The sequence below is a fragment of the Danio aesculapii genome, chromosome 12, assembly GCF_903798145.1.
Source record: "Danio aesculapii chromosome 12, fDanAes4.1, whole genome shotgun sequence".
Classification (NCBI taxonomy): Eukaryota; Metazoa; Chordata; class Actinopteri; order Cypriniformes; family Danionidae; genus Danio; species Danio aesculapii.
The window spans coordinates 37,096,780-37,112,167 of NC_079446.1; the positions used below are offsets into that span (position 1 = coordinate 37,096,780).

General features: G+C 38.1%; 1 protein-coding gene across 6 annotated transcripts in view; it reads left to right on the forward strand.

The window, feature by feature from the left end:
- Window positions 1-15,388, forward strand: part of baiap2b (BAR/IMD domain containing adaptor protein 2b) — an 81,008-nt gene that overhangs the window by 5,446 nt on the left and 60,174 nt on the right. For all 6 annotated transcript variants that reach the window (XM_056469687.1, XM_056469684.1, XM_056469682.1 and 3 more), the window contains exon 2: window positions 13,578-13,653. In XM_056469687.1, the coding sequence (XP_056325662.1) occupies window positions 13,578-13,653 (76 nt within the window). The remainder of the gene's footprint in view (window positions 1-13,577; window positions 13,654-15,388) is intronic.

Genomic DNA, 15,388 nt, shown 5'->3' on the forward strand with positions numbered 1-15,388 from the left:
GGGAAAACTAGGTTGTTGTTGCAAGTGGTGTTAGTGAGGCCAGCAGGGGCAGCTCAACTTGTGGTCTGTATAAGTCCTAATGCCCCATGTAAAAGTAAAGCTGTCTTTTGGATGAGACGTTAAACCAAGGTCCTGACTCTCTGTGGTCATTAAAAAATCTCATGGCACTACTCATAAAGAGTAGGGGTGTAACCCCGGTGTCCTGGCCAAATTTGAATCTGTTCTTACCCATCATGGCCTCCCAATAATCTCCATTCACAGAATTGGCTCTATAACTGTCTCATCACTCCATCTATAGCTGTTGTGTGGTGAGCGCCGTTGTCCTGTGGCTGCCACTGCATCATCCAAGTGGATGCTGCACACTGGTGGTGGTGTGTAGAGACCCCCCTCATGATTGTAAAGCACTTTGGGTGTATGGCCATACACAATAACTGTGCTATATAAACACACACATTACATTACATTACAATTTAGTCAAATGTTTTGAATGAAAATGTACTACACTATTATGGGTAAAACATCAGACTGTTTGATAAACAAACACATCAGCTGTGTAGAAATCGGCGAATGGCAGATCTGCTGAATTTTTTGTAACAGCTTTCGTGAAAAACTGGATCTGCTGACAGTTCTTTGTCCAACTTCGTATGTGATTTCGGGAGTGTGTCGATGTGTATGTTTGTGTGTATGCCTGGCAGCTGCTTAGTAATCTCCCAGGACCCTGGGAGCTCAAATCCACCCGTCTGCACTTACGAGTGACTCAGCCTGCATCTGCCAGTGTGTGGGCAGTGTCTCACGGGCCATTGGAGTATGTGTTTCAGTTTGTGCATGTGCCTCTGTCTGTGTGTGTGTGTGTGTGCGGGTGTGGGTAGTGTCTCGCAGACTGAACGGTCTGGTTGTGAGAATGTGCCTCTGCCATGGCGTAGGGGTTTTGTGTGAGTTCAGCTTTGTGTGTGCCCACGGTGAGTAGGACAGTGAGACCTCCGATATTGTCATCTGTTGAAGGCTGTTTTCTTCATACCACGCTGCACTGCCCACATCCAGTCCACATGTCCACACTTGTGGGCCACACGTTTAGTTTTTTTAATGTAGGTATCAGGATCAATTATGCATACGCTTATTTTGGTAAAGCTTTATATGGTGGTCCCCTTCAGGCATTCAGTTGTGCTCTTAAAATGTCAACTAACTCTCATTAGACTAGTAGTAGAGTTTTATTAGACAGATCTAGTGGAATATGTTTTTGAGGCAGTTACTAAGCCTTATTTTATTGGTATCAGCTGATAAATGTTGATTTTATGTCATTTTTATTGGCCTGATTTGTTAAAGCCGATAAATTCTATATTATTTCTGCTAACTCACTTCAGGTTAGGTTGATTTCGACATTTGCTTTCCTTTTGATTTCTGATTTTAGGGAAAAACAAAAATCTCTCTCTGCTTTTTAACAGAATTCTCATTTTTGGATGGACCAACCCTTTAATGAAAGTGCTGAATAGGTGAGGGATTAGTACTGAACTGGTAAAGCTGTCAGCCTTTGGTTTCACATTCAAAATGTGATTGTAAAAACAGTGAAACAGTGTTTATATCCACCCAAAACATTTCCTTTGTTTGCTGGATATCTGCCAGCTAGTTCCAAAATCAGCATTGTGTATTTGTTTTGTGCTCAGGTGTGTGTGTTCCCAACGAAATAAAGTGTATTTTCAGGGTGGAGTGGGGATTTTCTTTATAGGCTTGGGTGAGGTCAATTGGCTTTCCTCTCTCAAAGTGTTATTTGATTTTCTGGTTCATATTCATAGCAATTAGAAAAGCGCAGTACGTGTCCTCTTGCGGAGGGGTTTTGGCATTATATAACAAGTCCTAGTTTCAACTTTGCCTCTTATCTCAGTCCAAGGCATCTGGAGAGACTTAAAATAAGATAGATGTCATTAAAAATGGGTCCTAAATAATTTTTTGCTTGTTTTTGTGCTGTAAGCTGTCGAAGAGAAGACAGATGGTAGCTCAACAGCATGTTGGACAAAAGCTGTTGGACTGTTTGTTTGCGTCTGTGTTTTTTGACTGCCTGTAGTACCTCTAAAGGGAATGGGATTCTTAGTTGAGACAAGCAGATTATAAAAGCTCCGTAAAGGGCAAAGCTTATGACTTTATGCAAAAACCTGGTACTTACAGATGGCCGCATTATGACTGTGCCGCCTTCCTTCATTATGGCATGTTTGTTTATTAATTGACTGCTTTATAGCTCTTGGCTGAACAGTGACCTCTGTTGTTGTTTTTCTACTTTCTGAATTAATTTTCATTAAAACCTCACTGTGAATCCAAATGGTTGGACATATTGGTATTGGCCGATTTTGAATGTTACCGTTATCGACCTGATAAAAAAAATAAGTTATTGGTAGATTGAATTATAGATAATTTTTTGGCAGTTTATATGTATGCAGCATGTGTGTATCTTTAGAAGAGACTTCTTCAAAACATAACTATGATAGACACATTTTGGGCTCTATTTTAACTATCTAGGCGCAAAGTCTGAAGTGCACCGTGCAAAAGCTATTTTAAGGATGGAAAAATACGCTCTGTGCCCTGGTGCATGGTCTAACAGGGTTGTGCTTATTCTCTTAATGAGGTATGGGTGTGGTGTTTCAAGCATAACGTGCATTAAACTAGTGTCTCAGCTCCCATTCCTTTTAAGAGTCAGTTGCATGGCGCATTTGCTATTTACATGGCGGACTTTGTAAGTGGAAAAACGGAATGCTTTACTGGCAGAAAATAGTAAAACACACCATCTGCAGCACGAAGATAAAGAACGAGCCTCCTCCATTCATTTTACTTTACTTTCTCTTTACTTTACGCTTTACTTTACTTCTTTACCTTCGTGGATAGGGAAATGGTGGTTTACGCACACCACTGAAGACATCCATTAGTCTACATAATTAATTTTGTTTATTAAGCACAAAGATTTGTTTCAAAGCTATTTCTAAATTCAGTTCTAATTTCCAGCAAACAAATAAATGAGCAATAATAACGTTGTGTGGTCAAAAAACGGAGTTCTATCCAAACACACGTCCTATTCTTACGCCCCATATAGTGACGCATACGTCCTTAAAACTCGACAGGAGGACAAATCTATATTTGTTTTTATTAAAACAAATATAAATATACATATAATAAATCATACTGCTAATAATAATAACATACAAATGCAAATTATCATAAATGAACTGAAAAACTAAAAAAAACGCATGAAGAAGCCATGGAGGCGGTGGTTTTTATATTTATGTGGAAAATAATAATTTTCATAACGTTTGAATCCTTTCATTTTTTTCATATGTAAAAATATTTGTGTATTGCTGTACATCCTGTGTGTATTAAGCAATGTGTAAGCGTTTGAACCCACATAGGCACATAACTAACACACTCTACGCTGCACTTTATACCAGCATTTAATTAGTCAATGTGGTCTATTTCAGTTCCTCAAAATAACAACGCGCCAACTATGTGCCTTAACACTCCTTCTTTTTAGACCAGCACACCCATTAGTCAACAGGCGCAAATGGATTTGATTTCATTGGATTTCATTTACATTAAAATATTTTACTCTTTTCAGATGAATGTACTGTATAATGTATAAAATAAATAAGTGACTATGAGTCATGCAGTGCTCTTGGTTTGATTGACTTACTGCTTGTGAGGCTCTTCAGGATATCAAATCAAATGCATTTCCAGCAGTTTTACATGCAGACCTGTCATTTAGCAATTACTGGTGTTTAATTTGTAATTAATGAAGCATTTAAGTCTAGTAATTCCAGGCACAGGCTTAGTCAGGCTCAAACGTGGCATGAGATTGTATTTTTGTTGGTGTGGTGTTGTGGTTAAAGCTAAGGGTTAGTAGTAACCAGATTAAATGGTTTATGTGTGCACGCAGATGGCGAGAGAGACCGCACTGCTGTGATTTGTAGGTGAGAGCCTTGCCAGCTGTTTGGATGTCAGTGATGATGAAAGAGTGAATGAGAAAAACGAGGAGGAAAAGATTTTACGTTGCCAGCAGCATACCATCAGATTATCGCGTCCTTGCAGGCACAGAATGTCTTTGTACTTTCATATAAAATCAGAGATACACTCTTGGAGCACTAAACAGAGACATCTGTGCACTGTAATCAATTCTTTTATAGTCATTTAGACTTGAATGGCCCTACATTTCGGGAATTCATTTCAACAATGATTTAAATAACAGTTTGGACCCCTCACATGAGCTTTATGTTGAAATTCACTCCAGGGTTATTGATAGAAAATGATCGAATGGTATAAAATGCTTTGAGAGATAACTATATTTACCTTTTTCTGAAGATATTTGGTGATTATCTCTACTAATCAGTACTTACCTAAAAGAGCGCATGCTAAATGATATTATCCTTATGTATGTATTGAAATTGTCTTAGTTTTTAGTTAATTACAGGCTGTAATCTACACTCACAGGCCACTTTATTAGGTACACCTGTCCAACTGCTTATTAATGCAAATTATTAATCAGCCAATCACATGGCAGCATCTCAATGCATTAAGGCATGTAGACATGGTCAAGATGATCTGCTGCAGTTCAAACCTAGCATCAGAATGGGGAAGAAAGGTGATTTAAGTGACTTTGAACGTGGCATGGTTGTTGGTGCTAAAGCATGAATCATCTCAGTCTAGTTTCTTAATCATGACAGTGAGTTCACTGTACTCAAATGGCCTCCACAGTCACCAGCTCTCAATCCAATAGAGCACCTTTGGGGTGTGGTGGAACAGGAGATTCGCATCATGGATGTGCATCTGACAAATTTGCTGCAACTGTGTGATGCTATCATGTCAATATGGACCAAAATCTCTGAGGAATATTTCCAGTACCTTGTTGAATCTATGCCATGAAGAATTAAGCCAGTTCTGAAGGCAAAACTGGGTCCAACTCGGTCCTAGTGGTGTACCTAATAAAGTGGCCGGTTAGTGTATTTATCTCAAACCTACAAGGTGATCTGCTTACATGACAATATTTTGGCTTCATCCCCCTCATTTCATTCCATAGGCTAATGTGGTCTTTTGGCAGCCATTATGGATATAATGTGATTGAAGAGGAATCTGTTTTTATCATGCCTGTTTTGAATAAACAGAAGCAGGGCAAACATACTACTGTCATGTCTGCCAGCCAGAGTGGTTTGAGTGGGTACCAGAATAAGGACGGAGGATGGAATTTGGCAAAGAATGAAAGAAACCTATTACTATTTCCCTGCTGCACAAATGTGTAAGGTTACAGTGATGAGATTCTATATTTGTTTTGATTATCCTGCAAATGATAGCAGTCTATCAGAGTCTCACTGTAACTGTGACAAACGGTCTGGTTATAATTATCTCATTTTAACCTGGAATAAAAAAAAACATTTGGGAGAAAAATAGTTTCATTAATTCTGAATATAAATTATTATACTAAAAACAATATTATAAAAAAAATGTAAGTATTTAAAATTTTATTAAGGGTGGCGCGGTGGTGCAGTGGGTAACACTGTCACCTAATAGCAAGAAGGTCGCTGGTTTGAGCCTCGGCTGGGTCAGTTGGCATTTCTGTGTGCATGTTCTCCCTATGTTTGCATGGGTTTCCTCTGGGTGCTCTGGTTTCCCCCACAAGCCCAATGACATGCGCTATAGGGGAATTGGGAAAGCTAAATTGTCTGTAGTATGTGTGTGAATGAGCAGCCTGATCTCACGAGAAAATGTAAGTATTTTTTGTTCAGTTTAGTGGCTAATTCAGTTTAGTGGAGTTCAGTCGTATGAAAATGTAAGATTTTAAAAAGGAGGGGTAGCACCCAACCCTGTCCCTAAACCCAACCATCATTGGGTGATAAGCAAATCGTACTAAATTATACAAATTAGATAGTACGAGTTCAAACGAATTAGCATGTAAATCGAAAAGTTATGAATTTCCGTGAGATTGTGTTGGAAAGAAAGTATATGGGTGTTTCCCAGTGATGGGTGGCAGCTAGAAGGGCATTCGCTGCGTAAAACATGTTCTGGATAAGTTGCCGGTTCATTCCGCTCATTCTCACTTGGTCTTTGGGGGGGTTGCACTGTAATTCTTGAATGGACTGTTTTAAAAGATCATCAAATACATGTCTGACAAGATTATATGAAGTTTATAAGGAACTATTGTAACTGCATAACACTTTAGTTTGTATTTTCTGTTAATAGTTTTAAAGATGTACAATGAACATTTTTTTGCAAAGACAAAATGTGACGGGCGACGCAGTGGCGCAGTAGGTAGTGCTGTCGCCTCACAGCAAGAAGGTCGCTGGTTCGAGCCTCGGCTGGGTCAGTTGGCGCTTCTGTGTGTAGTTTGCATGTTCTCCCTGCGTTTGCGTGGGTTTTCTCCGGGTCCTTCGGTTTCTATTACAGCAAGTAGAAGGAGATTTTGGTATTATGGTAATTAAAATTAGAATATGGTATTCGTTTTTATTAGTTTTACATTTTCCAATAATTACCAAAGAACGCAACAATAAAAATACAAGGAATAAGCATTATAATCCAAAGAAAATAATGGTTATAATAATTAAAATAAAGAAGTTATTAAAAAAAAGTTATTATTATTATTATGAAAAACAATTAGGGCATATAAATAGTTTCAGTGAAAAAACAAAGGAAATTGTATTTAATTGTTATTAAGCAATCAGATCTTTTTATTTTGATTTCTTTAAAAGTTAGAGGCAGATTACAAAAAAAAATAGACACTGAAGGTGCAAGGAAAGGAAATGTAATGAACGGATGTATGTGTGTTTGGAAAAGGATGAGAATCTTTGCTGTGACATTTCTCTCGAGATCTCATGGGAAAGTGCACCAGCAGAAAGACGAATCCCTGATTGTGTGCAGAAACAGCCCCATTATATATATATTCATTATACATAGGCACATGCACCAGCACACGCATTCATCATTGTCTCCATGCATTCAAATTGAAATCGTCCTTCACTCATTTCTCATCCGCATTTCTGTGAATGGATTAAGGCTTTGGGCTGGAGGGGGACACAGTGTTCCATCAGTCAAAGGTAACGAGCTCTATAGCTGCACAAACTCCCCCCTCCTGCTGCGATCAGATGGTACGATCCAAACGTGCAGGGAATTGGAATGCGCTGAGAGTAATGCGGGGGAATTCCGACACAACCATACATGGGCAGGGAAGCTGTTCTCTCTCCATCTCACCTCTCCAAGCTCCCTCTGAAGTGGGATGCACACGCAGTGCTGATGTTCACAGCGAACTCGCACAGGCACACATACACCCACGCACGTACACGCACAGGGGCTCATCTCAAATGTAAATTGGTAAGATGAGCGCCAGGGCGGCTTGTAGGAGTGAGACAGCTGTAACTAAATGACTTGCAGCATCCACAGTGGACACGGAAAAGATATTGGTGCATGTGGGAAGCTGGAGGCAGACGCAGCAGAAAACTCAGATCAAGGACATAATGTTAGTTTTGGAGTGTAATAAAAGTGAAGTTTGGCAAGTGTGTTTTTGCAAGTTTTGCAAATTGATGCACTCCCTCTGGAAGTGAATGAACATTTCTGGAAAAATGGCTTTAAATTTTGACTTGAAGCAGACAAAATGGTGTGCAGCATGCATTTAAATGATACATTCAGAATGTGAAAGTGACTGAAAATATAGTTAACAAAACAAGCATGTCAAAGTCATAATATCGATGCTTTGGTCAGATCTCCTGTCAGTCAAACTTCCAGATAAGAGTCAATTAAGCACCATTACATAGTAACATTAATGCCAATCATTTAAACTCGCAATGAAAGTGGCAGCTGTTTCTTTCTTGAGTAGTGATTGGATAAATTTGATCAAATGTATGAATGATTATGAGTGGCTGAAAGCAAGCTTCCAGTTTATTATATGAAAAGGATGGAGTAGGTTTGGTTTATTTGTGTGTGCTTTTTTAACTATACACTACCTGACAAAAGTCTTGTCGTCAATCCAAGTTGTAAGAGCAACAAATAATAACTTGACTTCTCGTCGATCATTTGGAAGAAGGTAGATGTTTCTGATGAATCATCTGTTGAACTGCATCCCAATCATCACAAATACTCCAGAACCCACATGGACCTAAGATTCTCCTTGAAATCAGTCAAGTTTGGTGAAGGAAAAATCATGGTTTGGGGTTTCATTTAGTACGTGGGTGTGTGAGAGATCTGCAGAGTGCATGGCAACATCAACAACATGAGGTATCAAGACATTTGTGCTGCCCATTACATTGAAAAACAACAGGAGAGGGCAAATTCTTCATCAGGATAGCGCCCCTTCTTATACTTCAGCCTCCACATCAAAGTTCCTGAAAGCAAAGAAGGTCAAGGTGCTTCAGGATTGGCCAGCCCAGTCACCAGACATGAACATTATTGAGCATGTCTGGGGTAAGATGAAAGAGGAGGCATTGAAGATGAATCCAAAGAATCTTGATGAACTCTGGGAGTCTTGCATGAACGCATCAAAGTCAGACTTTACTGTCCTTATTAAATAATTAAAAATCAAGGCTTGATCATATTTTATTTTGGTAAAATAAGTGTAATCTAGAGGCCTTTGCCTTTCATATTAGCCACTTTTGATACCAAATGATCAACTAGAAGTCAAGTTATTATTTGTTGTTTGTAAAACTTGGATAGGCGACAAGACTTTTGTCAGATAGTGTACTTGGGGAACTTAACTTGCAGTATATACATTCATTTTAATTAATTGATTATGTAAATCCCAAGACTGACTATTTAGTTTGATGCATGAATAAAACAATTCCAGTAATTACAAGAAGCACTGTATTACTTGTTTTGAAAAGAAAAGTGTTCATTTTTGACCATTTTACCAGAAAAATCAAACAATAATTGTCATTTTGATGACTAGTAGGCTCAGAAGGTTGTTATCATCCATCCACATGGTTAATCAGCTATGGATCACATACGGCTGCTGCCATAAGTTGACAAGAATTATATATATTATTTATTAAATTTCCCATTAATTCTATTTTATTAATGTTTACCTATACCCCAACCCTAAACCCAGCCATCACAGTAATGTAAAAACAGATCTGGAGTCTTCTCTATTAGTATAGCTGATTAACCATGTAGATTGATGATAACTGCCTTCTGAGCCTACTAGTAGGTGCAGAAGGCCCCCACTGGCCCATATCTTTCAGCTGATAACCACTGATTACGCCCATTCAATCGAGTGATAACATTTGAAGCGGGTGTGTAGTAAAAAGTATTATCTTTATGGGCTGTCCCCATAAAGATAGCCATACAAGTGTGTGTGTTGCATTTGACTTGTTTCTCTTAGAAAAAAATGAGTGTGTGATAAAGCTGAAATGTCTTGCTTGCTAGGAAATCTTATAAAATGTAAATTACAGTGCTTCAAGGCATAAGAGGTCTTTCTGAACAAGCAAGTGTCAGGTTCACCTTAAGCTTGAACAAGCAAAAAGTCAGGGTCACTTTAAACTTGCAGTTATGTAGAAAACTTCTCTGCCCACATATAGTTTGTTTTTCTCTATACTTGTATAATAATGGCATAAATTGAAGTGTCTTTGGAATTATACAGATTTAAGCCACATCTACAGTATTAACATCATAGATACAATATTATTCCCAATGTATATCAAACAAGTGTGTTATTTTCAGAACTGATTCATTTATTCCAGCATTTAATAATATGATTAACAGAGAGTAATTAACAATGCTTTGAGCAGAAGGTGAGCTGTTCAAAATCAACCCTGCATGGTTTTAAAAACCTATTTTGACCCACTGATTAATACACATCATCATCATTTCCCCACTCAACTGTCCTGAAGCTGTAGGACTCAAGAGAATTACATAACGCTGAAGCCTTTACCAGGCTGAAACCCACAATGTTTTAAAGTGTATGTGAAGGGGGAGATGAAAACGGCCACTTTTGTGCACCCACCTGACACTGAAGCATAGATTACACTCATCAATCTGTTCCAAGCTGTCTGACACAGCAGCTCTATCAGTTTCACATCACAGGTTTACGTTATTGCAGGTTTACAGTGTATACCACGAGTTTGTTGGTGTTAATGTACTGTAAAAGGGTGTAGTTGGGGTAAATGAGGCATGTTTACAAACCTGCTAGTTCAACAAATTCTAACCATTCAGAAAATAATACCATGATAAAGGCAGTTTTTGCGTGAAGTGGAGAGTTGTTCATATTCTCAGAGGCTCCTTATTCCTTTAGTATACCCAATTTATTAAGACTTTTACAGATTTAAAGGTAAACAACCAATGCAACAGTTTTTTTTGGCACAAATGCTGTACATTTCTGCTAATGTGGATGGATATTCATTAAGAGACTGTGAAAATGGTGCTAAATTTGGCTGAAATGTTCTACATAAAATGAAAATCCTACTCTTTCCATCTAATAAAGCTATTCTGTGCTTTTTTATAATGTAATATGTTAGTGTACCTTAATTTCAGGGGGAAGCGTGCAATTTCTCTGTGCAAGCCCTGCTGATAGAATATTCATCAATATAAAATCTTACTCATTAATTAAGACTATTAATTACGTCCTAATGATCATATCTGTAATGAAGTGCTGAAAAATTACATGGTAATCTGTGTTTAGTGTCTGGCAGAGGCATACAGAGAAGAAAATGACACCTAATCGGGAGTTTGGTTGCTCTCGTTCATGCTTGTTAGACATGAATTGATTACTGTGGAGTGTTTTTAATGCTTTTAATGATTAGATGTTGGGTGGACATCAGCTTGGCACTGCTTCATGTATAAGGATTATGTTGGGGAGAGGAAAGATACGATTTTAAGGGTTGAAATGGATTGCATTTTGGTTATTCAATGATTCATGACTGCTTTATGTTTGACCACTTATATATTTGTATACTAATATCAAACTTTGACTTTAAAAATGTGCAGAAACGCACTTAGCTGTTATGTTGTTGTTTTTTCAGACATGCTAAAGCTTCACTTTAGTCTTTGCATGAATGGCATTTCACCTCATGCAAGTGATCATGTGCTCTCATCTCACAAGAATGTGGTGCAGTGAGATCCATCAAACTACGGTTGTGTAATTCCTTTCTTGATGAAAACACGCCAGCTGTGCTTGCCTAGCACCCGACCATGAATATCTTTGTTTCCTTCTCATCTCTTCAGTTGGTATTTATTACTTGGTCTGTGATTCCTTCTTCCTTTATAAGGCTTTTACAATGAAGATTAGTATGGCTGGACAGACTGATGTATGATTACTTACAGAAGATGACGAATTACATAAGAAATAATTGTGAGTTGAGATGATGTTAGATAAGATGTGACAGTGAGAGAAAGACAAGGATGTTTATGAATGATTTACTTGGGGTTGATTAAGTTGCCCTGCTTATTTCTAGGAGACTAGCATGCAGTATGTTAAGGGTATCAGTATGGTTTGTAGCTGGGATTTGTATGTTCAAAATTATAGATAATAATATTAAATGACCAAATCATCAAAATTTAAAATAATTATTTTTAATTGTAATATTTCACAGTATTGCATCAAATGCCGATGAATGAATTTACAGAATTTTCACTCATAATGTACAAAAATGTGGCTGCTTTTTATCGTTTTTTTCTGGAAAAAATATAGTGCAAAGCTGAGTGTGTTTCACACAAGCGAGTGGGCTTGATAAACCACCTGTTGGATACATCTTAAACACTCAGTTACAAGGACTGAATAATAAAATAATAAAACATAAAATGAAACCTATTTATACTTGACATGGAATCTATATTGCTGTTTTCTGGTGATTTGAAGTGCTTCTTTTATCCTGAAAGTTCTTTAATCCTATGAAAGTTGATGTTAAGTCTGCTATACAAATAAATGCAAATGTAATTCATTGACAAATAATCTAAATCAAATGCAAATTTCTTAATTAGACAAATTTGCCTTTACTAGTTTGCTTATGTCAAAAATTATATTAAATTTATATTTGTCAAGATCAACAGCGACCGAGTGTTTGCAGATCACTGGAGAACTACATATATTACTTTAACGAACTACAAGTCCCATCATGCATCTCACACACACCAGTTCCTGATTCCCCCTGATTACACACACACAGCTGGAAGTTCATGATGGACTGATTACCGCGACTATATACACAGCACACACACACACACACAAACATCGTTGCTAAGTCTTGTGATCTGAGTGAGCACTACTGAAGCATTTTCCTTGTCTTGTCTTGACATATTTTGTTTTATTATTTGCGTTGTTTTGCTGCCTGTCACGAACATTTGCCTGTTTTCTGGTCACACTTTTGAATTATCTGGATCCTTCTGTGTGTCCCTGTTTTGACCTTTGCCTGCTTGACAGCTTTCTTAATAAACTGCACTTGGATCCTCAACTCCGTTATACCCTGACTCTACAAAGTTATTGTAAAGAGTCAGGGTATATTATATAAAACATTTTTAGATAAAGCTTATTTCTGAAGACATTTGAGTCACAGTTTGCTCTACAGCAACAAATATGAAGATCAAAACAGTCTGTCTTTGTCCTCATTTTCACTGGGAATCTGCTGTCACTGCTGTCAACTGTAGCACAGGGTGGGATTTGGGATATTGCCAAGAAATTTAGAATATTGCCAACTTTAATTAAGAACATAAACAACTTTACTCCAATTCTGTAAAACCTAGCATATTTCTCCATCGCTGTCACAATGTTTGTATTGCACAACACTTTATTGCTGGTGGATAGCTTGTACTTTTACTTTCCTACATTCTGTGTCATGGTGTACTCTACTCCTTACTTTGTCCCTTTATATGCTGCCCTATTATCGTCAAAGTCTGAAGAATGAACAGAAAAAAACTACTTTTGTGGCCAAATGTTCTCGAAGCAAATTCGTCAAGTAGAGATGGAGGGAGATTTTACTGTGAATAGACCAGCAAAGCTCTTTTGCGAATAGGAAGAGGTCTCTTCAATGAGGAGTTTCAGCAGAAATGAATGGATTTTAAAGGGCAACTCTTAATGTTGGATTAGGTGAGTCAGGCTGTGGGTAGATCTCCACATTCTCCCGCAATCCTGTGCTCACCAGCAACAAAAGAATGGCAAATCCCAACTGGCACAATGCCCTCCAAGTCCCGCTAATAAGTGTTCTGAAGGGAGGGGGCATGAGAGCTCTGGCTCACTTTTTCTCTCTCTATTCATCTCTCTTGTTATCTCTACATGCACTGCATCTTCCTGTCCATAATCATTAACAATAGACAGATCCTTTATTGAAATATGGAGTTGACACTTACAAGCAGTTATCTGCTTCCTTAAACATGACTTCTCATTAAACTTCTCGTGTCCCACGGATATTCCTGGTAGTGGTCAACATTTGGTAAAAAAGTAATATATTCCAATTTAAAGAGTATCTTACTTTCACATTAATTTTCTTAAAAGTCACACATTTAGTTACATTGTTTTTTTAAAAGTGACTTAAGATTGTATTATATTAAGATTATATTACTTCTTCTTCAACACTGGTAGTGTATATAGTATATCTGCTGTTGTTGTGTTGACTAAATCTGTGTTGTTTCTGTTGCAGTCCATCATGGAACAGTTCAATCCTTGCTTGAGGAACTTTGTTGCCATGGGGAAGACTTATGAGAAGGCCCTTTCCAGTGAGTACATCAGCGGCTTGTTCGTTATCACTCTTGCAGGCAATAAGCCAGCTATTCAAGCTTTTTTTTCATTGGTCTGCTTTTATTTTTGAGAATAAGTTGCTTGAAATTCATGCTTCAATGGGGCTCTGCTCCTTGACACTCCTTGGTTGCATACACCTTCACGACCAGCATCTGGGATTTTTTTTATTTCCAATATACAAACTCAAGTTCTTGCTTAGAAATAGCAGACTGTTGTTTAAATGTTTGTTGAATGTTTGTTAAAAATGTATGTTTTTGTTTGTGGGGCGGGATACTTCCTGCTTCTTTGTAGTCATAGAATGTTAGATGTCTAAATCCATCTGCACCCTGAAACCCCTAAGCATCCATCCGGTTCATGCATGTTGCATCTCCAGAGCTGTCACATACATGTAACCAATGAAACTCAATTATGTATTGTTCCCGTTATGTGTGCGGACCTCCATGTGTGTTTTTCGAGATTTTGACTGGGCAAGGACAAAGATGTAGGCGTTTTTTTGGAGCAAAAATATGCACTGGGAGTAAGGGAGAGTAAAATGGAACAGAGGACATGCATAAATAGGCCAGAGAGAGCTCTGGGAGCAGACACAGTCCCATAGAGGGAGCGAAAAGGGAACAGGGAAGATGTATATTCAGGACAAGAATGGTGCGTCACTGAAAGGAGGAAGGAATATGGTGAACATACCAAGGTAGCACAGGTGCAACAATTAAATACCATTTTCCTTTCATGGTGCTTTATCTGAGAGTAAAAATGTACTAACATGATCTTATTTGAACTTCTAACACTCGTAAAACGTTGGTGTGAGTGATACTAACCTGGCACAATGACATAGAAATTATATTAAAAACACAACATCTAGTGTCAGTTGTTGTCGTGGCTAGTTAGACATTAACATGAATAACATGAAAGAGGTAACTTTTAAGTAATCTCTTACATAATTTCTTCTAGTTACTAAACCTTTGAGATTTTCATTATACACTGATAAAGTTTTGCCCTAACTTCTCAGGGTATAATGTGTACCATTTTTGTGCTCAATTAAGCCCTACAGACAGGGCAGAAGATTTAGATGAAATCCCTGAAGAACAGGAGTCTCCAACCCTGCTCCTGGAAAGTTACCATCCTGCAGAGTTCAGCTCCAACCTCAATCATTCTATTCAACATGTTCTGGATAACTTGATAATTGCAGACTCGTATGTTAGAGAAGGGTTGGAAATGAAGTCTGCAGGAAAGGAGCAGGGTTGAAGACCTCCTTTTTAGCACTGTGCCAAGTACTGCAGTGGACCATCATTTCACTCACCATTCCAGAGTTCATCTAATATTTTATGAGGCAGATAATACAAGGAAAAGACCAATGCTCTAGAGGGTAGACCACGAGAGTGTGTGTATGTGTGCGAGAGTGTGAAGTCTGATAGATAAGATTAAAAATAGACCAAACTAGAGTGAGATTTGCACTCCCATCCTTGCAGATCAGTCTTGGCTGTTGCTTTGGAGGTTTGCAGAATCCATCGTGGGGATTTGCTGCAGTTGTAAATATGCCAGGTCTTACAGGCAGCATGGTGGAAACCCTGAAAAGTACCCACTAATGATTAGTGCAGATGGTGGCCACTGGGCTTTTGCATGTTTTTGATTGCTTGGCAAAAGAAACCAACAGTGAAACTAATAGATCATTTGGAGACAATAAAATGTCATAGTGCCAAAAAATTGACAAATTGGCAA